This window comes from Phaenicophaeus curvirostris, chromosome 2, assembly GCF_032191515.1.
Source record: "Phaenicophaeus curvirostris isolate KB17595 chromosome 2, BPBGC_Pcur_1.0, whole genome shotgun sequence".
Lineage (NCBI taxonomy): Eukaryota > Metazoa > Chordata > Aves > Cuculiformes > Cuculidae > Phaenicophaeus > Phaenicophaeus curvirostris.
Genome location: NC_091393.1, coordinates 66,505,192 through 66,528,815, shown reverse-complemented (window position 1 = coordinate 66,528,815; position 23,624 = coordinate 66,505,192). Strand labels below are relative to the sequence as shown.

The window sequence follows — 23,624 nt, the reverse complement described above, 5'->3', positions numbered from 1 at the left end:
TTCATATCACATGCCCTGTCTGCAGGTAACGAGAACAATTATCTTTCTAGTCCTTGCCTAAAGCACTGTTAACTCATAAGAGGCATATAACACTAATTATTTTAGAGAATCTGTTCAAGCCACAGCAGAAAACACAAAAGTAATTTAACAACAAGACAAAATTATGGGACATCACTTAATTCAATCATCCTTGGAAACATTTTTGCAAACCAGGCTCAAGATTAAAGAACATGTGTTTCTCCTGATCAGGCAATACCCAATTTTTATTTTTTATCTGTATTCCACAAAGGTCCAAAATCCCAGAATAGGTGATCCTCAATAGATGAAGGAACTTCAGATTAAGGGAAAATGTTTCACTAAGCATGAATGTTAAGTTTTTTACAGAACATCATGGTCTGAAACACAAAAGCAATCTCCAAGTATAAACTAGGAGGCTAAATTAGAAAGTATTGGACAATATCCACATCTCCTTTTAATTAATTGCTTTGATACCAAGCACAAAGGTAAGCCTGACAGACTGCTGTAGAGATGAAACAGATTTAATTTGGAGTTACTCCTGGCTTGCGTCTATCTAACCTGAGTAAGAATCAGGCTACTTCTTTTGATTTCAATAATTTCAAGGATTCTTTTTGTTCTCTCCTTGTTGCTTTTCTTTTTTCCCCAACAAGCTAATGGGAACTTGAATTGTAAAGTGATTTTATTTTGAGGAACACAAAGTAAATAGATATTATTTTAAGCCTAATGTACTGAATTAGACAAATAGAGTTTATAAACTGAAGTTTTTTGAAAGAAAACATGCTTCATTGGGTGACATTTGCTAAAAATGCTTGCATTCATCATGCCTTGATGCTTTTGTAGCTTATTTATGACTCTGTTAATGCTGTCTGCTCTGATGGTGTAGTAATATAAATCAGCAGGATGCCAAAAATAAACCACACTGCAACGTTTTAATGCTGTTGGATAAGAGAGACTCATGAATACAAAATGCTGAAAATCAATAGTAAAAAAGCATCTGGTCACGCCAAATCAGGCTGTGACCTCTCTAGAGTTTCAACATGGCCAGGTGGTTGCCAACCAGCACTGTGTTGCCAGGCTCTCTGCCCGCTGCAGAACAGGAATGCAGTGCTAATGGTGAAGCCAGTGGCACTTTTCTGAGTCAGGATTGAATAATGGACCCAATTCCCGGAACTGCTGGGGACGCCAGGCTTGTCTTCTCCAAGCTAGCAGAAATACACATGAAATGCATCTAGAAATTAGCCTACATTCTCCTGGACATCATGTGAAGTTATGGCACTGGTGATTTCTGGCCACTGAAGAGCTAAGTCTTGATTCTGAGCCCATATGCATATAAACCAAAAGTTACTCTTGTGAAATCAACATGCCGGTAAATCAGAGTGAGATCTACTACTTAGTCCTCTTCCATACCTGCTTCTAGTATTTTGGTTCAGTTTCAAAAAAATAACTATACTTCAGCATTGCCTGCAACTTTTTTCTTTCATCTCAAAGAAAAATCTTCAAATTCTGAAAGATTAGTGGCAGGTAATCTGGGGGCCATACAGAAATAAAACTCTAATTCTGTTAAAAGAAACATGTTAAAACATGTTTAAATGTGGTTGCAGATCAGTGCAAGTGAGGTATGTCCAACAATTCTTTCATTCACCTAACACATCAGCCCTAGTGAAGGTTGTGGAAGAGATTTAGCTTTAGCTTCTGGTGTTTTCTTTAGCCCTAATGCTTTATGAAATAAAAATCAAGATCTAAATGCTGAACAAATAAATCAGTAATCCTGCAAACAGTTATGGCAAGTCCTGCCACTTCCTCCTCAAAAAATCATTAGATAAGACCATACTATCAAAATAAACACGCATTCTCCTTCTAAATGTGAGCATAAGCCTCTGTTATTCCCCCAGTTAGCATGCACAGAGTGAATCTTTATAAAAGGTGGGGTTTGTCCAGCCTAGAGACACACAGAGCTAAGCAATATCTTACAGAGATTTTAATTTATCTTTCATGTAGCCAGGGAGCTTTAAGATCTAGTGCTTTTAATTTATGTTACCACATAAATTAATAATGTAGGTATGACGGAGGGTAGCTCATCAGATTAAATGTGTCATTTTATAAAGCAGGTTGGAAGAAAAAAGTATCAAGCCAAAATGAAGTAGCCTTAAATGATCCATTAGGTGCATACATCATTACGTGTGTTATTTCTGGACTGGACAGTGGTTAAAAGGAATGATAATTTAGTTATTGTAATTTTATTTTAAGCTACTGAGCACTTGCATAAGAAGAACAGTGCTGACCCTGTTGTGCTCTTCAGTGACTTTCCAGAGCTCTCTGAGTCACTCCCCACACAAATAGTTGTGAGCATGGGGCAAGTTGTCCCTGAGCAGTCTGCACTGGGCACAGCTTTGGCATTTGATGGAGCTGCACAGGGAGCCTAGAGCAGTTTGGATGAGAATGCACGAGTTTTGGGTTGCTTTGAAGAGTAACTCTCTTCCTCATGCTGTGAACACTATCACATGCTGTGATAGTCTACTTCAGGTTAAATAGAAAGTTCCTTACCATGCAATATGGGTCAATCAGAAATCCTTAATACTTTACATTATGGCCTAAGTATCAAAATCTTATAAAGAAACAAATAAACCTATTGTTAAATGTAGTTTGCTAGTACAAAACTTTGGTGGCAAATTTATTACAATTATGTGTTCTGTAACATGGGGAAAAGTCTGTGCAGCTTTAAACTTGTTTGTTTATGACACGTATGTTCTTCTGTGAGACTACAAAACATACAAATCCATACATTTACAGCACAGTAAATATACATACTAGTACAAAATAGGAGTTTAAAACCATAAAATTTGTACAGGAGGAACTATACATCTCTTCATTATTACTACATTTTATGATCCCTCTTTTGCATAGTTTTCCTAACGGTTGTTGTTCCTTACATGCTCTTTAGCTCTATAGTGAGATGAACCAAAGCTCGCCTGCTGGCTCAGGCCCCAAGCTGCCGCCCACCAAGGAAGGGGTGGTGTGAAGGCTCTGCCTGTGCTGTGGTGAGAGGAGGCTGAGCCGCCCAGCTTGCTGAGGAGGAGGTGGCTGCACAGGTGTCCTTGGGGAGCTTTTCTGCCAAAAAGATTAGGTGCCCATGGATTTCAGCAGCCTGCGTAGGCAAGATCTGAGGATCTCTTCCTTTACTACATCACTGCTAAGGTGACTTAGATGTCATATTTCCCCCTTCTCCCGCTACCACCTTTCCAGTTACCTCATGGCAAATTCCTACCAGAAAGCTCAGATGGTATATAAAATATAAATGAAGGTGACAGATAAAAGAAGCAGCAAGTGATTAAACGAGTTGCTTGCCAGTTCCAGGTCAGGACTGTCTTATTTTAACTACCCAGAAGCCCATGCCATGCCTCTGTAGCATGTTGCTTTTTCAGATGTATGTGCATGTGGCAGCCATAACGGAGCAGGCAAATGAACAGTAATTCTCTTTACAGTAATTCTTAGTGCAGGACCACTGAAAGGTCTCAGTGTAGATAGTGGACATGCTGAAGCAGACATTACATAAACACACAGAAAGGGACAGTCCTCTCTCTGAAGGACTGTCTCACTGAAAAAAGCCAGAACATGAGGAAATTGACAGTGTGTAGCGATCTGCTTAAAACTACAAAACAAATCTGTAGCAAAGCTAGTGACCAAAGCTCCAAATGCCCAAGTCTAACCTGACATTGAGAAAAAATTCTGTAAATTAATCCCATTCCACCTGCTGATCAGACACACAAATGCACATTCTTTACTAAGCCTGCTGCAAACTTCCTTGTAATGATGTCCCCCTGCACCCCAAACAAGCTGCAGGGCTTGCACCTGCTCCTCAACTCAGCCATCATTTAATTAAATGGAAGACATAAAACTACCAACCATATCAATTAACTGCAGCAACAAAGAGTACGATGTTCTGGTTTTAACCCCAGGGATCTGGCAAACCACAACCGCTCACCCCAGAATTCAGCAGTATTTAAAACATTATTTGAGAGCAGCTGGAAAGAGAAATACTTAAAACCTAAAGAAATGAAAATGTAATTGTTTTGGGGAAGCATTTGTTACTGGTTTTATATCTAACTGTTGCATTCTCTGACCTCTATATTTCTTTCATTTCTGAAGCAAGTACGTTTGCTATAAACAGCAAATATAAACTGAAGACTGAAGTACAGGAAACATGGCAGTTTATTAAAATGCTTTTCAAACTTCTGGGTATTGCTGTAGGACCTGCAGTGAACAGTGAAATTCCTTTATCTGAAGCCTCAAATGACTTAGAAGGTGAAGAAAGTGTAACAATTGCTAAGCAGCGAAATTTCAGCATTTATAATCTTAATCCTACTCATCTGAGGTAGAGCATTTTATGACTACTCTGATTTCTTAGATTTGTCCTGTAGCAAGTTTCTACCTCACTGTGGCACAGCTGAAAGCTAAGAAATGTGTACTTCTTACTGTTTACTTTCTGAGCTACTTCATTAAAAGGCTGTGAGCCCCACTGTGTAACAGAAGGGGAAAACATTGTTCACATCCTTCCATGTATAGGGAAGCTCCCTGACATAAGACATCTTGATGGCTGAGTCATCCCATCTGTCCCAGGCATGTCTCAGGCCAAAATGAGATGAGATGAAGAAGCACTCACCAAGAGGCACTCCTTCAAGCAGCCAGAGTATCCTCAGCCCCTCACAGAGGACGGGCACTCAGGGTTTTCCATGAGTGCTTCAGGCTTTGTGGATTTGGCTTGCTGTAAAGACAAGGTGTGCTGAAGACGCAAGTGCTGCCTTTGGTTATGATTGCACTTCCTTTCAGAAACAAATGCGACGGCTCAAGTTTAACTGGGATCAGACACTGGCTTTTGATGTCAGCAATGTAATGCCAGGAAAATACTGCAAGACCTCTTACCTAGCAATTCAAGGCACTGCACTAGTCCTGAGTTTGGAAGAGCAAAGCTTATTTAGCTTATTCAGAGATTGCCATAAAAAGTTAGCGGTGGGTAGAAGAAGAAGACATTAATAAAAAAATGATGTTCACAGAGGTTTGAACAGAAAACTCTCGAGAAGGCATTGCAGAAAACATGGACTTTCATATATAATTAATGTGTATTAGAAATAAACCTGGATTTCTGACTGTTGCAGTGAAATTGTATGAAGAATAATAAAATGCCACCTAGCGCAGGACACAATGAATCCAGAACATCTTTTAGCAAACCTGGAGTGGGATGCAAACGCAAGTTTGATTTAATTGACTGATCTGAATAAAATGTCTGCTGAATGTAGAGGAGCATGCAAGAACCACAGGAGAAAAAAATTAAAAAGTTCCCATACCTGTATCTTTCCTTTGGAGACTGCTTTTCAGCCGACTTAAAAACATGTCCAAGATAATACAAAGGAAAGAATAAAAAGTTCCAGTTTGTTGCAAACCACGTTAGAGTGAAGGGTGCATCGAATTTCTTAAAGGTCAGTTTTGCTAGCTGGGTTGACCCTGACCAGGAGGAGCAGACACCCAGGACCACGGCCACACCCCAGAAGATCTTCTTGAGTTGCGTCACAGAGCATTTCCAGCAACAGCGGTTCACCCTTCCACCGCCTTCTGCCCCGGCTTGCATCTGTGCTTCGGCTGGGGCTGGAGACTCCCGGGACCGCTCATCCCCTATGGAGAAAAAACCACAAGGCTTACTAAGGAAATCCAGGCTGCACTCTAGTTTTCAAATCCTAGGCCCTTCTGAAGTCACAGGGAGGTTTTCCAGCAAAGCCCCCCTGCCAGATCTTGCCACAAAATGTCCTTCATTTTTAGATCACTGCAAAACCTCTGATTCAACTAAGGCACAACTACAATGCAAATAATAATTATCACCTCTAGATTTAGGAGTCACTGTGTAAAATGGAAATGAAAATTACATGTTGCTCTGATATACATAGAAAGGCTTAACACACCACTTAAACTGATGCTGTTAGGATACGTAAATGAATGAAAAATACGGCATTGAGTTTAATAAAGCAGCAAAGGGGATTACAACAACATTTGGAATTACTATTGTCTTAGAAAATGCAGAAATGGGTAATTTACAGAACACGGCGTTTCTCAAAGGAGAAAGGAGACAATGTATTTAATCCTGCAGTTAAGCATGATTGCTGCAACATAAATAGCACATCTAATACTGAACTTGGATCACCAAACATTTCATTGATTCCTAGCAAAACTGCTCTCCTGAGGCTGTAGCCAGGTGGCAAAAATTAGACCAGCCCATAGCCTGCCTTGAAGAGCATTTCAGATGAGACAACTCTAACTTTTTTTAGCTCGAGTTCTGCATGATGTAAGACTGAACTGGAACTTTGCCCTGATATAACTAAGACTAGCATGCTGGCGGAAATTTCTTTGCTAATACCTTGCCCCTTATATCCTTAAACATAAATTGTTATGGCCCTGTTATACTACCACTAATGGCAGATACTGTATCCAGCTTGTGAATGAATAAGAAAAGTGAGGTTAGGTGGTTCAGCTCCTATAGAAATCAAAACAAGCTGTCAGGCCTTAGCAGCAGGTCACTGCCTCTAGGGCTTTCCTCTGCTTTTCTTATATTCACCTCATTCAACATCTGCTAAAGCCATCAGTCACCCAAGTGCAACGCTCAGCAGGGATTTCTGTTAAAATCTGACTTCAGTTTAGTTGGTCCATTCACTTGAAGGAGAATGTAAGAGCCTAATAATTAACGTTGAAAGCCAGGAACTTACAACTACAAAGCTGTCCAGAGGTCATTGCCTGCACTGAAAGGTGAAAAGAGAATTATAAGTACAGGGAGGCCAACAAGAGACTATATTATTACCAAACATTTATATATGTTTAAATCAGACTAAGAGAGATCCACACATAAAACTTTCCTTATCCTGGTGAAAATCAGTATTTGGAATGCAAAATCCCTTATTTTAGGTTAATCTAAATTTGTATTAATATGAGCTAATATTCTGCTAAAGAAAAGGTTTATTCAATGGAGAGAACTACTTAATTATTTCTTCACAGATAGGAAAAACATGATCTCAGCTAAGAATACCATTAGGCTGCCTAGTAAAGCTGTATTTTATTATGGGAAAAACTGTGGCCTCTGATATCTTGAAATCTAAAAAGAGTATACAGCAGCAAAGGTACAAACATCTAGTCTCTTTGGGTGGCCTTAAGAGAGATGAGGATATTGCTGATCTCTCAGCTTATTTCAGTTTTCAACAGAAGACTGTGTGGACAGTTTTCCCACATAACAGGAGATGCACCAGTAGGCCAATGAATTACCCAAAGTTAATGTGGTTTTGTATTAATACATTACAAAAGGTTACAGGCTACCTGCTAGATGTTAGAAGAAGCTGGAATTGAAAAAAAACCAGCCTGTGCACCCCTACCTCATTCAAAATAATTATAATACATTTTCTTTGTAATACATTGTTCGTAACTACTGCTTCTTTCCTCACTCACTTCACAGACCTGTCAGGGCTTAGTTTACCAAATAACGGTACATTGATTTCTTTTAACCTCACCACCTAATGGGCAGCTGCCAGTGCTCTCTTCACTGTCCACCACAGAAGTCCTGCAACGATTACTGAATTTTTCATTTCCTTCCAAGGTTTTCTGCTGGGCATTGTTGCTGTAACACCAAACAATTCATACACCATAACAAACGTCAGGGTCCTTCCCAGGGACTGAGGGGAGAGCTGAGCACAGAAAAAGCTCGAAATCTAGGCAGCCAAGGTGTCAAATGAGAGCTTATGAGGGATTTGTAAGACTGTGCCTTCCTCTACTCAGTTTACATTTCTGCAACTACTTGAAGAGGTAGGCAAAACTACAAGATAGAGAGCAGGCTACCTGCCATCCCTGTCTTCTCTGCAGTTATTCTCCCAGGAAGCAGGAAACTAAGATTTAAAACACTCCTGCAGAAGATATTTAACACTAGGGAACATGCCTTAAGCCACCAGTGTATATGATAGGCCAAAATAAGTAGGTGGTCTGAATAATAACACTGAAGTGGTGTTACTTTTTCTAAAATAAGAACTGATCACTGAGACAGCAACATAACGTCTGCCCCTCCAGCCCAGTAGTTCTGGCAGTCACTGAAAAGGGAGAAGATCACAACTATACCATCTGATGCACCAGATATTCAGATAAAATAATGCACTGTTTGATGGACACTCCACACAGTCATCAGTGAGATCTTCTCCCCACCCAGGGCTGAAGGCAGGTGAATTTAATTTTGTGTTAAATACACTAACAGAAACATTTACTTTCAGTGAAAGACAATACTGCATGTACCATTTCTGAGGAGATCTTGCAACCTGAAGCCTACATTTCTAGGGGTGCTCATTCCCTGGGTGCATTAACATGCTGGATGGAGTAAAAGATTATCCTAGGCATAACGGGTTTCAAGATGATGGGCCCCTTATTTTGGGGTAAAAATCACTGACCCAGTAATTAGTAGTTATAAGCTAAGACTTCTTTTAACTATCTGTCAGTGAAACTGCATCACGCCCTCATAATTTCCTGTGCTGCCTCAGGGCTAGATGCCAAATGGGCCCAGCCTTTTTCAGTGGATACGGCACTGTTCTTGAGGACACCTGGGATGCATGCATTCTGCCCTAAAACAGACTGTCTTTGGAAATGGTGGATGCTATAGATGATATACACCCATGTCGGCCTGCCCTCCCATTTACCATGCTGGGGACTTGCCTGCCAGCTGGCATGCATCACACCCAAAGCTGTACCTTTCCCTGCCCAGTCCCTCCTCAGGGGAACAGTTTTTCTCACCCAAGATGCAGGTGCACAGACAGGATGCCACCAAACCCACACGTGGATGAGGAACTCCTCTCTCTCTTTCTAACACTGCTCAAGGGCCAGCTGGCAACAGAATGCACATGAATTTAAAGAAGGCAAAGGGGCTTTTCAAAACGGATGAGGCAGGACACTAAAGAATTTTATTTCTGGACATCCTCCTCCGGACTTTTAATGGGTTTCTTCCTTTACCCCTTGCAGCAGACTGCTCAGTATGCTACTGTAGCCCCCAAGAGAGTAAATCAAGATGCTGAGATAAAGCAAAAATGCCTATCTTGCTTTTACTAAATTTGGCTTTAAATTCTCCCTTTCCTTCATTCATTTTCCTGTTTTATAAATCCCAACTGGAACCACTCTTCCCTCCCTCTCTTTCAGCCAAACTGTCTCCCATAGCATTCAGAAATAACGGAAGGAAATCACCCCCAATGATACTGCCAGTGCCATTACCCACAGGGAACCTCAGCCTCAGAAAACAGCTGTCCTTCCGTTTACTCCATTATGGATAAGGTCCCTCTCAGTTGTTTTTGGATACCTTCGGTAGGGACATCTAAACCTGAGCTACTTGCTCCCCTCTTCCACTTGAGACCATGGAGAAAAACAGGCACTGGAAGGCACAACATAACCTTAAAAGTTGTGCCCTTTCTTACTGACTACAGATGCTTGCACTGGGTTGGAGAAAATCCACACCAGCAGTGGTAACACCTTTAAATAGCCAGTCCAGACCACTTCAAAACTTTTTTAAAGTTTAGGACTCCTGTGCACAGCTAGCCAGTTAAAGACTTACCATAGGACCACACTGTAACCTCACTGTATATGCTAAAAATGTGATACTGATAAAAACCAAGAGTGACATTCATCTTCTCAGTTTGAGACATCTGCTATGCAGACTTGTATATCTAAGACAGTCATTTACACTTTCTGCATAGCTAGTAGACAAAAAAAAGACATTTCCATAGCACGATTTATCTTCTCCTAAGCAGACGATTAAAACAAGCCAGATGAATCACCCTCTCCAAGTGCTTGTTTCTCTCCACAGGCTCTAAACAGTCTGGGGCGAAAAGCTCAGGAGTAGGTGTCTCTAGTGTAGGTGTCTGAAGCTGGGTGAGATGAGTCCCACCTCCCCACTGCTGCTGTCAGGAACAGAAGAAGGCACTGCAGACAGCACTGGTAGGCTCAGAGCCGAGTCCCGCCACACAAGCATATTTAACTGTCACCAATAAACTGCTTTAGCTGTTGCCATCTACTCAGCAGATAAGTGAAAGATGTGTTACAAAAAGGCTGTGTGTCCTTGCCAACCCTTCAGAATGAGAAAGTGACCTTCACAGACTAAGGTCCTGCCTCTTAGGGACTGAAACATCTGCCTAAAGATAACACAAAACTCTGCCAGCCTCCCCAGGCTATGAACATGCTTCAACGCAAGCATATTCTTTAACAGTTGTTTCAATCAGGCTTCTGGAAAACATTCTGACAGAAGGAAGAATCCTCAAAAGTCTCTGTGACAATTACAAATGAGCCATCCTCAAGGCATTTCCATCTTTTCAGCCTCTCAGATGTTTTGCGGCTGCTTGGGCACCGCATAGAACAAGTTTGTAAAACCTGTAAAAATATTATATGCTTATCATAAATAGGGGAAAAGGAGCCGAGACAAGTCTTGTAAGACAGCGCATAATCCTCAGTGTCGTTAGATCTCTACAAACCTATGACATGCACGAGCACCAGAGCTGGACCCTAAATAAGGTATGTTTTCATAGCCCTGAATGCTGTGTGACTTCTTCATCCAATACTTAACTACACAGAGAGATCAGTTGGAGACCATTAGCTCCAATGCAATTACCTACCAGTCACAAACATACCTAAGAACACACATGATGTTTTCTAGTGGTGGTTTTCTAGACACACAATACCATTTGCCTCAGTAGCAGACTCCCAAATGCCTCAAAGCATTCTTATCGCTTTCTTGTCTACCATACTACCCATGCATTATTTAGTTGTCCATGACTTTTGACCTACTCTGTTAAAAATCAGCTGAAGCATCATCCTGTGAAAAGAAGACACATTTCAGAGTTTCCATCTCTCATTTTAAGAGTCATCTCCAAGAAATATTCCCATTCTGTATTTGAAGTAGTCATCAGAACGAGAGCCTCATTTTTCTCCTCTGGGCAAATAAATAAGGATGTTTTCTATTTTAAGCAGATCACCTTTGCTGATATCTGGGTTGCCCCGGTCTTTGAAGGCCTGCAGGTTAGGGCACCTATTTGAGCAGACGGGATCCCTGCTCCTTCTAGCACAGGGGATGGGAGGCTGCTCTACACACTGAGCTACTGAAGAGGAGCACACACTCCACCTACGCTTTTTGAAGGAAAGGGTTCAGTCACTTAGCTGCCAACTCAACTCTGAAACAGAGGAGTCAGGGCTAGAGAGAGTGAGCAATAGTGAAAAACAGGCATCTTAGCATGACACAAAGCACAGGTCTCTCTTCAGCATTACCTACAGGTGAAGCTAGATTATTCATCCTGCAGCCTCACTAGAGTCCTCTTACAAGGGTCAATAGGCATGTTGATAGAAGAGATACACTTTCCCTTTCTAGGTTTTTAAGAGGCATCTGACAAAAATCCATTCCAAAGGACCTTACAGAAAACAAGCAACCAGAGAAGGTGTTGGAATGGATAAAAGGCTCCGTACAAGATAGGAAATCAGTGAGGCATTAATACAGAAAAGTGTGAAGCAGCCGAAGCTCTGCAAAGATCTGCTGTGGGACCTGCAGTCTTCACCATAACCAGAAGTAACCTGACCAAGGGGTCGAGCCATGAGGTGACAAAAATTTCCCAATGACATGAAGTCAGGCAGGTCATCAGGCGTGAGGGCCAGCTGTGACGGCTGACAGGCTGCGTGACTGGGTCATAAACTGGCAGATGGAGACGTGGTGCAGGTAGGAGTAAACAATCCACATGCTGCAGACTCAGCAGTGAGCTCTGGCCATTGCCACCAGGGATCCTGAGCCCTTCACAGGCTGCTCCACAGAAAGGGCAACCTGGTGTTCAGAAGAAGCCAAAAAAAAGCAAAATAACTGCCAAAATTGACTAGGAATAAAGCAGACAACAGGGAATTAAAAAAAAAAAAAGTTGTTTCCTACTGCAGCTGTCAGCACACCCACACTACAAGAGATGTATCTCAGACTAGAAAATACACCTTCCTGATCAATTCCACTGAGTTGCAGACAGGACGAAACAGAACTTTGGTTGGGCCCCATATGGTGCATGTGATTGTTGAGGAAATTGCTCTTAGGTTTCTACAGGGAAAGGGTGAGTCTCTGTGGGTGTCTGGCACGTGGGTCCACAATGCTTTGCATTTGAATGAGTTTAGGTTTGTGCACATTTCCCTAAGTTTCCAGTCATGGTTGGTGCTGAAAGTCTAACAGACCAGTGCTGTATTTTTAATTAATAGCAATTAATGTGTTATATTGGAAAAATGACAAAAGCCCATAAACCTTTATTAAATCAGCTTTTAAATAAGAATATTTGGTCAAAATGGCATTGCACATATGGATTTTTACATGCTATTTGGGAAACTGTAAAATTTTAAAGCACTTTCTTTAAATACTTGGCTTTTACAGTAACAGACAAAAATAATTTAACTTAATTTGACCATGGAATGGCATGACTAAATTAAGACTAAATCAATAAAGCAGATAGTTTTAAAATCCACAGTAGAGGTTATTTTCAAGAACAAAACCAGGGTATTAACCTACTAGGTCAGAAGGTCTGAATTTGCTTGAGGCTACAGAATAAGGGATGTAGGTATCTGGAAATGGGTAAAACTGCATGAACACAGATTCAAAGCAAAACAAATGCATTCTGAGTTCAGATCCTCTTGCTATTGGAATTCATAATATAAATTAACTAATTATACAAAATAAAATGTTACAATAATCCATGCAGGCTATTCAGGCTTATATTATCATCTCACCATAATTCCAGCTGGGTGAATCATCAAGATGATTCTCCTGTTATCTTGGCTGTGGAAATCTGCTCCAGACCACTGATACCACCAGATCATCCATGTAGCTTAACTTGTACCGAATAAGCATAAGTTTCTCCCAAATCCTAAAGTATTAATCATCGATATAGTATTATCTGTCACTACTGGCTATCATATATTAATTCCTATTTTATCCCGTGCTAAATATTATACATAAGCTTACTAAGAGTTGGAATTAAATAATCCACACATATTTGCTGAAGATACGCGAAACTCTCCTCCTTAGCACATACATGCCTTTCTTCCTCTGTCAAACTCTCCAGCAAGGCTTCCTGCAAAATTTATATTCTTATTCCTGTTAGTGACACAGAGAGAGAGCTGAAAAATTATCAACTCCATACTGCAGCAATTTGGACTTTAATCCATTTAATTTATCTTCAGAGACAACTGCTTAGAAATTCTATTAAAATTGCTGCATTCGAATGAGCCTCATTAAAATACAATATTCCACTTTGAATTTTGCCGAGTGGGGAGTTCCCCTAAATAATATCCTTTTTATTATTAATCAGAATGCATGACCGGAGTCCAGAGTGAAAACGGAAGACAGTGGGTGCTTATTACACTATCAGCACTGTGGTACTGGAAAGTAACAGCCATAAAAGCATATAAAGAATAATCGTGATCATAAGATACATATTCCTGATAGCATGGGAAAGTATATATGTATATTTTCCTTACTCTGCATTCCCTTTTTGAATAAAAATTGGACTGGAGCTTACAGTGAGTGACCTGGCAAGGCCACTGGGAGTTTTGTGATTTACTTTGAGGAGACCAGCATCTCTGTGGAAGAACTTCCATTAGAACAAAAATAAGCTATGACTAAAAATGTGTTCTGGGCAAATTTTGATCAGAGTCTGTGCATATTTCATTCCCCCAAAAGCTTTGAGAGATGATCTAGTGAAAAAAACAGACTAGATTCTCTGCAGGCAACTCCTGTATTAATTAGTTAGGTGTTTGAGTGCCACACATCTTTCTTGAGTAATAGTTTTATCTCCAAGAGAATTCAAGTAGTTATACTAATATAAATAGCACATTTATAACAGTATATATATATACAGGTTTTTACATTAAGAGGTTAGTGAATTCATGCTAACTATAGGGCTCACTTTTTTTTTAATGTATTTTTTTTTTATTTGAGGAAGATTTTGGCCAGAAATAGTGACACTTAACAAAATGTAGACCTATTACTTCCAGAAGAGTCAAAAAATAACTTTTACATAATCAAAGACTGCAAAATCTCATGGCAAAATTCCTGCTGAGAGCTGGACTTCCAAAATTTCCAGGCTAAGTACCCCTGCATTATGTCCAGGTAGAGTGGATCCAGGTTCCTCGAACTGGGCAGTTAACATCGGGGGTGGTACCTGGCTTCTCCAACACATGTTGCCTACACATTTTTTAGGTAGCTCAGCCTAAAAGCAAACCATCTCTGCACTGCTAAAAATGCCTTGTTTCCTGCTGCCTTTGATCTTATGCTGCAGTGGCTGTCAGAAAAACTCAGTGAAGATTACAAAGTAAATCTACCCTGCTATTGGCCAAATTCCTGCTTCTGCAGGATGCTATCCAGGTCTGCAGTGGCACCTCACAGTTTATAATTAACAAAGATTAACTGGGCTGTGAACAAAAGGTTGATGATACTACTCCAGCCAAGTGGAGGGAGCTGCTTAGTAGATGTGCTAGGAAAGCTACAACATAAATAATGCTATATGCGAGGCTAATAATGGGAAATTGCTGGGGAATTCACGTTGAGATACCATAGACTTTTATGATGAACTACCAGCCTTTTCTGAAATCTGTCTCTCATACTGAACTGCTTCTGTGTTACAAATCCTACTCTCTGTGATGGTCTGCCAGTATGGAAGAGGGACAAAATTTCTTTTACAAGAAATATAAAATGAAAATAGGAGACAATGAATGACGCATTTTGGTGACTTAATATCTACTTTTTACTAGTTCTTGTTCCAAATTCTCATGGGACATATCTATAATCAAATTGGTGGATTAGCAATCTGCTTTTTTTTTGAGAGTAAATGCCTAAATTGATGCAAGATGACCTTGCTTCCTTTAGGGGTAAGTGGATGAAATGTAATGGCCTGTGATCTGCAGAAGGTCTGACAAGATGATAAAATGGTTGCTGTTATTCTTAAGTTCTGTCACTGTAAATGAAACTATTGTTTGTCCATAGGGTGTATGTATTGGATCATTTCAGCCACTAAAGTAAGGAAGCTTGGATATATCTTTAATAACTTCTCTTTCTGCTTCATGATGCATTAAAGCTTCTGCTCTGACATTAATTTAGTAACAACAAAACGGTCTAATTTTATTTTTTTATCATTTGAAGAGGGGACATACAGTGCAAAAGTAATGAGTCACCTCCAAACCTATAGCTTCTGAGTTTGCACGGGCAGATGGTACATGAAACAACCAGTGGGACACAATCAAAGATGAGCTGGTGGGAATCCCCAGTGAGTAAGCTTCAGACAGCTAAGAGTGGCTCATTTTGAGGCTGTTTAAAGCCTAAGAAAGCATGTTGCCACTTGGGAAGGGAGTCAGGAGTTATGCAACAAGAAACGCCTCATGCCTTTGGAACAAGATCTTTGGTATGTGCTCAAATACACTGTTGTGTTAATTGAAAATAACGCAAGGAATAGGAAAAATGGGAAAAAGCTGCAGTGTAATTACTGCCTAGGTGTATTTAATACTTGGTACACAGTAAACATGCAGGCAGACAGGCTGATCAAAAGTGAAGATTTTGCAAAAGACTCCCTGCAGAAGCCAGCACACACATTCCTTGTGAAGACCATGTCAGTACGGAAGCACACACAAGCCCACAGCCCTGGCGGAGCCACCAAATCACTTGTCTCTACTGCTCTTCAGCTGCTTCTGTATTCTAGAACGCATGAGCACGCATATTTCTATAATGTACAGCTCTCATGTGAAAGACCAGAGGGCCTGATTCTTGCTTCTACAAATGCTACTTCCTGGGTGAGATTTTCACAGGGCTCAGTCAAAGTACAAACAAGCATTGCCTGACTACCAAAACCTTTAGATGTTATCAGTAGAACACTGCTAGTAATTACACAGTATTTATCCAGTGATGTATTTATGCAGCATTTGAGCTTATTGACCAAAAAAGAACCTGAAGTCAAAGACTTCAGTAAAAAAAAGTCTTCTTGCACCCCTATTGCATCAATTTGTGACAGTGCCCTCCCGCAGCCAGAAAACATGTGTGGGAAGTTTGTGTGTCCATTCCTATCTATTGCAGGTCTTATCTTGCCTGGTGGGTGAAAAGATGTACTGCTTGTTTTTAGACAAGTTGCTTCATTCTGCAGTTTCTCAGCTGCTCCATCTGCAAAATGAGGATAATAAGAATTGCATCTCTTAAAGAATCAGACTGCCACTCATGAAAGCTTTTGCTGTGCTTGGGATCTTCAGTTTGTGCTTGCTAAAGAAGTGAAAAAGATTTATTATTAAAGTGATTACAGTGTTGATATGCTTGTGATGATTTCCCCACAGGCATACGAATATACTAAAGGCCAAATTAATTTCTCATTTGTACTTGTACAAATTCCCTGCACCTCCAGTGATACAGACAAGGTTACTCCAGCTGAGCATGTGGCAGACTCAGGTTCCACAGCAACTCAGTTTAGACATTTAAGTGTAACAATTGAAAGCAGAGAGGTATAATTTGCCTTATAAGGAACTTGGAATATCACCAGTCACTCTTCCTGACAGAACAGTGCTGTAACAGAGGAAATGTGCTATATGGGGACATTGCAATACCATTCCTTGGTGCTGGAACCCTGGGAATAAATAGCTCTAAAAAGGGGCTGATTAAGTGGAGGATGGATTTTCTCTGGCAAAGCAATTTCCCTGCAGCTCCTTGCGAAAGCTGACATTACCTATGCCTGGAAGATCCCAGGATGCAGAGCAGGGATGGAAATATTTACCTTCTCAAGGAAGGGAAATCAGTCCTCAAAGGACACCGTGCTTTCATGTACAAATAGGGTGAAACCAGTCAGTTGGCTGGTCCAAGAGGAATGACCACTGTGTTATGGACAGTAACATAAATAACATAAAGATGAACAAGCACAAATCAGGTACCAAGACTACATCTCACAAAATATAAAGTGTTGCAATGGTACCAGGCACAGAAAAGACATGGTATGGTTACTGCCTGCCTGAGTGATGCATGTAGATACAGTTGTCTGGAGAAGTGCTGGTACAGCAGGCTCAGAGCATACTGATGATTCAATCTCTGAAAAAATTCGAAATGGCAGTCACGCTTCTGAAGGCGCACAAAGTCCTTATCTCCTTTTTAAAGCAAAGAAGCTACTGCACCGACAGGAAAATAGAGGGAATGCTGGAACGCTTTACAGCAATGCATTTCAATGAAAAGCTCCTCTTGGCTAACTACCCTAGAGAGAAACATATTCCCAGTGCTTTTGCCAAAGATCCTTGAAACGCTCTGATAATGGTTGATAGGGGAGAAAATAATCACAACTACAAAGCAGAGGAAAGTTTTTGCTGCCTTGCCTTTGCAGCATTGGTTGCAGCTTTGGAAGAGACTTGGACTACCAGAGAACTTCAGGAAGACAAATCTTTATCAGAGGTACGGCCGCTGGACCAAGGGAAGCAAGCAGTCCACAGTATGCCAACTGCTTTACTTTATTTTTGCCTATAACTACATCTCGGCTTTTTCATATGGCTTTAAAGGCCATTTAGCAAAATTAGTCAATAATAGTTTGAAAGGAAATGTTGCCAAGTGATTTGGAAAGAGAAGGTCTCCAGCAAAGCCAGTCTGTTTCATTAAGAGGAAGCAAACAGAAAAGGGAAATCCCACCTACCTCTATACAATTTCTGGCTCCTATCATAGACCAGCAAGGCAATTTAGATTTTGCCACTAATGATAAAGGAAAAAAGAACCTGAAGTAAAGAAAGAAAAGCCCAACTAGGTCAACAAAGTCCCTGGTGGGTGGCGACAGGGTATCTGAGAGCTGGTATGCAAAGTGGACATAGAAATGCTTGAAAGGATTCTATTTTATGTCACAGGAAAAGACTGCATTGCTTCTGTTGCTATATAAGACAGGCAATAAACTGTATTTGAACTGGTAGAAGAGGAATGAGATGACCCACATTTCAAAGCTGGAACCTGGTGGGTTATTATTATTTATGATTCATAAAGCATATGCAGTGCACCAAATGAAAGGGAGATGTACTTACTGTCCAGAGAAGCCTCCAACATGAACCTTTCGAAAAACACTCTATTATGCACAGGACTAACTCCTAGGGCTTTTATTGTAGTCACAGTGTAATGAAGAGACTTCTTCTTCTTTCGGTCAGAATACTGAGATCTCCTTTCCTATCTCTACAGCAGGTGGTTCATATCTTGGGGGAATGCAACAGCTGTATTCTCTATGAAGTGAAAAAACAACCTTTAGGTACTCCCAATTTTCCACTTTTACTGGCTGATTTTAGTTTCTTCCCCCCTCTTGGGTGTTTCTGCATTTTCTCACTTTCTCCTCTACAGAGCTATTGCTACCATCTTTTCTTTTTGTTTCTCTTTCCTCAGTTTTTCAATCTCGCTTTTCTTCTTCATGAGCTTTCTATGGAGTCTCACACACACATTTTACCTCTAATTGTTCAATCACCTCCTTTTTTGAGTTGTTCTTCCTCTTTGCCTCTTCCTGCTCCTCATCCCTTTCTGACTCTCCTCCTTCCACTCCTCTCAGCCAACATTTTTGCTCCCATCAACCCCATTCCTTCTACCAACTACCACATCCTCCAGCAGATTCTCCAAACCAGTGGCTTCCTCTTTGCCCTTCCCACAGGAACTGAACTCCACATACATCCCTCCGATGGGCTCCTCTTCCTGACCAGCACCCTCCTTCTGTCTCTCCTGCTTCTGCATCACCTCCCTCCATCCCACCTGCTCTCCCTCTACAGGTCGTGGTCTACAAGTAGGTTTCTATTCAACATTGCAGCTCCTCGCCCTAGACCTCCCCACTGGCTACACTCAGAGTTTCAGAGTTCTGTTGGAAGCCCTCCTGAGCACATAATTGCCCTTTCCAAGGTCCCCAGCCATGACCCCTGAAAGTCTCCAAAAGCCCTTGTGGTCCCTGAAGGTCTGCCAACCCCCCACTCTTCTCAGGCTCCTAATGTCCCTCCTGGCCACTGAGCCCCAAACCCACTGCTACCATACAGCTGGACTGGCAGACAGAGGTAAGGACAGATGGTTGGGATGCTGTATGAAAAAGGCTCACAGCTTTTCATGGTCTGCTTCATTTCACAGAATCATAGAATAGTTTGGGTTGGAAAGGACCTTAAAGATAATCTAGTTCCATCGCCTGTGTGATGGGCAGGGACACCTCCCACAATTTCCTTCTTAACATCTTACTGGAGAGGATAATTTACACTCCCCAAATAATTTTTCTTCACCTGCCCGTACTATATCCCTCTTTATTCTCTTTCAAGTCCAGTGTGTTCCTCCCATCGGAGCTCCAATCTGTCCAGCATCCTCCCTCTCTCCTGCCAGGGGTCTCACCTGGGAGGTACATTCCTACGAGCTTGGCGGCTGCTCCCGGGGCCCCAAAGGGAGCTGCAGGAGAGAAGCTCTGCCTCTGGAGTGTTGGCAAAGAAAGAGCCAGTGATGCCTGGCAGCTGCGGGGTTGCGCATCCCCCAGACCACCGGGCATCGCCCTGGCACCGCACCTGGTTGTGCCGGGACTCAGTATCCAGTAGCCCCAGAATATCCTCCATCTCGGCACCTGGTTGCCCCAGAGCATCCCCCGTGTCGGTGCCCGGTTTCCCTGGAGCATCCCCCGTGTCAGTACCCGGCGGCCCCGGAGCATCCTCCGTGTCGGTACCCGGTTTCCCCAGAGCATCCCCCGTGTCGGTGCCCGGTGGCCCCGGCGCAACCCCCGCGGCAGCATCCCCCGTCCCGCTCCCACCGCGGCGGTTTTACCTTCCACTTTGGTGAGGGTGAGGACGGGGCTGTTGCAGGCGCTGAGCGGGGCCACCCTGGCCGAGTGCTTCTTCATGGCGAGCCCGTCGCCCGCAGCAGCCTCCCCGCCGCCCCGCGCCTACATCCTGGCGCTGCCCCCGGCTCGGCTCCCGGCCCTCTGCCGCAGCACCGGGCGGCGGGGGCTGGGGCTGGGGCTCGCCCGCTGCCGCTCGGGGATGCTGCAAACCCGACGTCACCGGCGCGGCCCCCCCGCCCGCCCCCAGGGCTCCCGGGGCCGCCCCTCGGGGTCGAGGGAAGCGATGGGGAGCGGAGGCGGGGGTCTGGCGCCCAGACGCCGCGGCGAGGGGCGCTGCGGAGCCCCCCTCGGAGCTGGCGAGCCTCGCCGGGCACCGCTCCGGCAGGGCACGCCGAGAGCCCCGACCGTAATGCGGCTGCGGACACCGCCGAGCCGGGGCTGCCCGCAGCCACCGCGGTTCCTGCCGCCGCTGCACCGGCTGCTTCGTTCCCTTCGTACCGCCCTCGTGCTCCACTCTCTTCATTTCCCCGTCCTACATCCCTCTTTTATTCTTTTTCAAGTCGCTTTTCGCCCGTGCCTTTAGTCATTTCTACTGTGTCCCTTCTAAAACGAGACCAAAATTAGACACGGCATCCAGGATGAGGATGCACCACTGATTCACTATTCCGACAGTGGCAGTACCACACTCCACAGATGTCTTAACACAGCTTACCAACTTCTTTCTGAGGCATGAAACAAAACACCTCCATACGTGCAGCCAGGTCAGGTTAAAATGTGGTATTTCACAACTGGATGCTGTCTATATGTAGCAACTTTTTAAGCTGGTGCTCCCCCCCCATAATTTTAGGTTATGACATACCTACAATGTGTGGTAAATTTACCCTTCTGTCAATATGCAAAAGTCTACCTGGTATTAATTAACAAGACTCACTGCAAGTGGATCCAGGAGAGAACAGATTCCAATGAATGAATACAAAACATGCAAAAAAGCTCAGGTCGCTCTAAGGAAAGAATCATGTTTCGCAAGATGCTGAGCCCAGTGAGCTCAACACCCTTTACTTCCAGTGATTTCTTCTGTGAGTATGAAAATAATTGGCACATTTACCAGGTTCAGATATGAGATGCGTCAGCAGACAGAAATGCAAATACTCAACGTTTCTTAAGATTTGGTCAAATTAAAATAAGCGTACTTTGCAAACAAGACTGGGCAGCCATCAACACTCCACAAACATTCCAAAGTATTTGTTAATTATATAAATACTAACTATTGAAAAGCAGCCCAGACAGACTGTTTAGCAAACTGTGGGAAAACACCACCTTACTTGTGCTGTCTGGACAGCTCATATATTGAAGAGGAGACCTTTCTTGATGGGTCAGGTCCGGACTGCTAGTTTGTGCAGGTCTCGTCCTGTGACCTGCAGTCTGATGAAGCTCAGGGATGGTTTACATTTCTTATCCCTCTTCCATGTCAGCCTTTGGGATTACCTTTGTACAAAAAAAAAACCCCAAGCATTAGGATCCTTTCGAAGTGATCCTTCTGGGGAGTATATTCATGTGCTCGGTGCTAAGACCACAAAAGGTTGGATTGGTCAAATGGAAAAAAAACCCCAAACCAGCTGTCTTTCATGATTATTTCCAGGCCTTCTTAGTAGAATTATCTGATCCATTCCCATGATCTTACAGATCATAGGTATGCTGGGAACTGTGGTCCATCTCATTTAACTACACTATTTTATCTCAGAGTCCAATTAACTTTTGATCTTAGAAAGAAGTTACATAAAAAGAGGGAGATCTCACCTTGGATGGTTCTGTCTATGAAATATTTTGCAATGGTGCAGTGCCTTTTATCTGAGGATTTCAAGGCATGTTATAAAATACTAATTTTACACTGCATCTTTGAAGAAACTTCAGTCTCACTGGTGGGTAAAATACAGCCATAGAATGTAAGAGACACCCTCAGATTCAGAGGACCAAGTAACATCAGTGAGGAACAGAACCTGAATAACCCTGGTCTGAGCTTAGCTTCCAGGATCACCTGAGTAAGTAAGTAGGAAGCTACTAAATCAGCATTTAACATCCAAATTTAACTTACATTTCTTAGACGTAAATGGCTCTGCAAGGCAGGACAATCAGACTTCTGTATTGTAATCAACGGGACATTCATAACAATTAAAAGGATATTTATTAAAAAGTCTTTGTTGCTGGGCACTTACGCTCTTTCCTTTCTGAAAGGTTTATACTCTCTTATTTTTCAAAGGAAAGACATAGTAAGCACATTATTTTACTTGGAGGATGGTGCTACTCACCTAGAGAATCACATTGAAAACAAGACTTTTTGATGGCATGTTGTTTTAACTCTGCATATATTTAATATTGCAGGATTTGTAGAGTTGTTAACATGTTTCAGGCTTGCAATGTTTTATTTAAGCCTAGAACTCTAAACATTAAAGACTTGCATGGCAGGAAATATCTCCTGTGGCTGGCTGGACCTCTGCTTGCATAGATGAGGATGGTGCCCAAGCGCACTGCTTGACAGAGACTGGCACACCTCTGCCAGACGGTGCTGCAAGAGGGCAGGAGGCACCTAAGCCTTCAAACCTCCTGTTCCCCTTCCTTCTCTGATGATGCTTTGCACAACCACAGCACTCAAGACTCACTGCTCTGGGGTGAATTTAGTCACCTCAGAGAAGCTTTCAAAGCCACTGAGAACAACTAGCATCCAACCAAGACTGGTTTCAAACTGGGGATAGGACATCCAGCCACTTGCAGGCTTTTGGAAAACTTTTGCCCAATGCATGTGTAAAGTATAGCTAATTGAGCTGATGCAGTTCGAAATGGCTCTGCTCAACCATGATCCCAGAGCATTTTAACTCTATCAATCTCTGATTTCTACTGCTGCCCTTACAGGCACTCACACTTAGACCAGGGACTCATACTACGCCCCTGTGTCACTCTGTGCATAAAATATCAGCCAGGTAGCACAGTAACAAAAAGTTGGTTTTATTTAATGAAGACTAGGGTACCTGAGAACTGCATTCCAAGGGCTCTACAGTGACAGCTGGATTGGGCAGCAGGCTTGTTACTTTCTGTAAGGTGTATGACGCTGCAGTCTGCTTATCTCCCTAAGCTTTAACACATTTGCTGCTGGATTTCATTTCATTCATTTACATTAAGCATTTTACAGTATAAGCAAGGCAAAACTTGTGCACTCAGGATAACATTTCAAGTCAAATTTAATACTTATTTCCTTTACAACAGCTCTCCCATATTCAACAAGCAAGAGAAGGTGTTAAGATGCCTGGGCTGCAGGCAGCTTACAGATGTGGAGAGATAATTCTCAAGGCTTGAAAACTGGAGAAAGCAGACTTTCATTTTCAGCAAGAGCAAGGATGCTTCACGTGAGAAAGGCAAGGTTGGATTAAATAGCCAGGATGGGATAGTTAGAATTTGCCCGGTTTGAAGAATTTATAGTTTGATGGAACTGGTTTTGTTACAGTCAGTTACCCTTCTTCACATTAGATTAAGAAACAGAACTGGGTGCCCAGAGAGTTGGTAGATTCCATCCCTGGAAACACTGAAGGTCAGGTTGGATAAGGTTCTGAGCAATCTGACCTAGCTGAAGATGTCGCTGCTTACTGCAGAGGGGCTGAACTAGATGACCTTCATGGTCTCTTCCAATCCAAACCATTCTATGATTCTATATTAACAATTGTTGTATTCAGTTTTCTTACACATAAACCTATGTACAAGTGTGCTAATACTCAG

The 23,624-nt window shown here is 42.4% G+C and overlaps 1 protein-coding gene across 2 annotated transcripts in view; it reads right to left on the bottom strand.

Moving 5' to 3' along the window:
* SLC35F3 (solute carrier family 35 member F3) overlaps positions 1-23,624 on the bottom strand; it is a 178,542-nt gene that overhangs the window by 42,112 nt on the left and 112,806 nt on the right. Inside the window, exons 1-2 of one of the 2 annotated variants that reach the window (XM_069852330.1) lie at positions 19,844-20,052; positions 5,361-5,685 (exon numbers count right to left, since the gene is read on the bottom strand). In XM_069852330.1, coding sequence (XP_069708431.1) covers positions 5,361-5,685; positions 19,844-19,919 — 401 coding nt within the window. In that variant the 5' untranslated portion in view covers positions 19,920-20,052. Of the gene's footprint in view, positions 1-5,360; positions 5,686-19,843; positions 20,053-23,624 lie in introns of those variants that run through there. The other variant, XM_069852329.1, reaches the window with a different exon arrangement.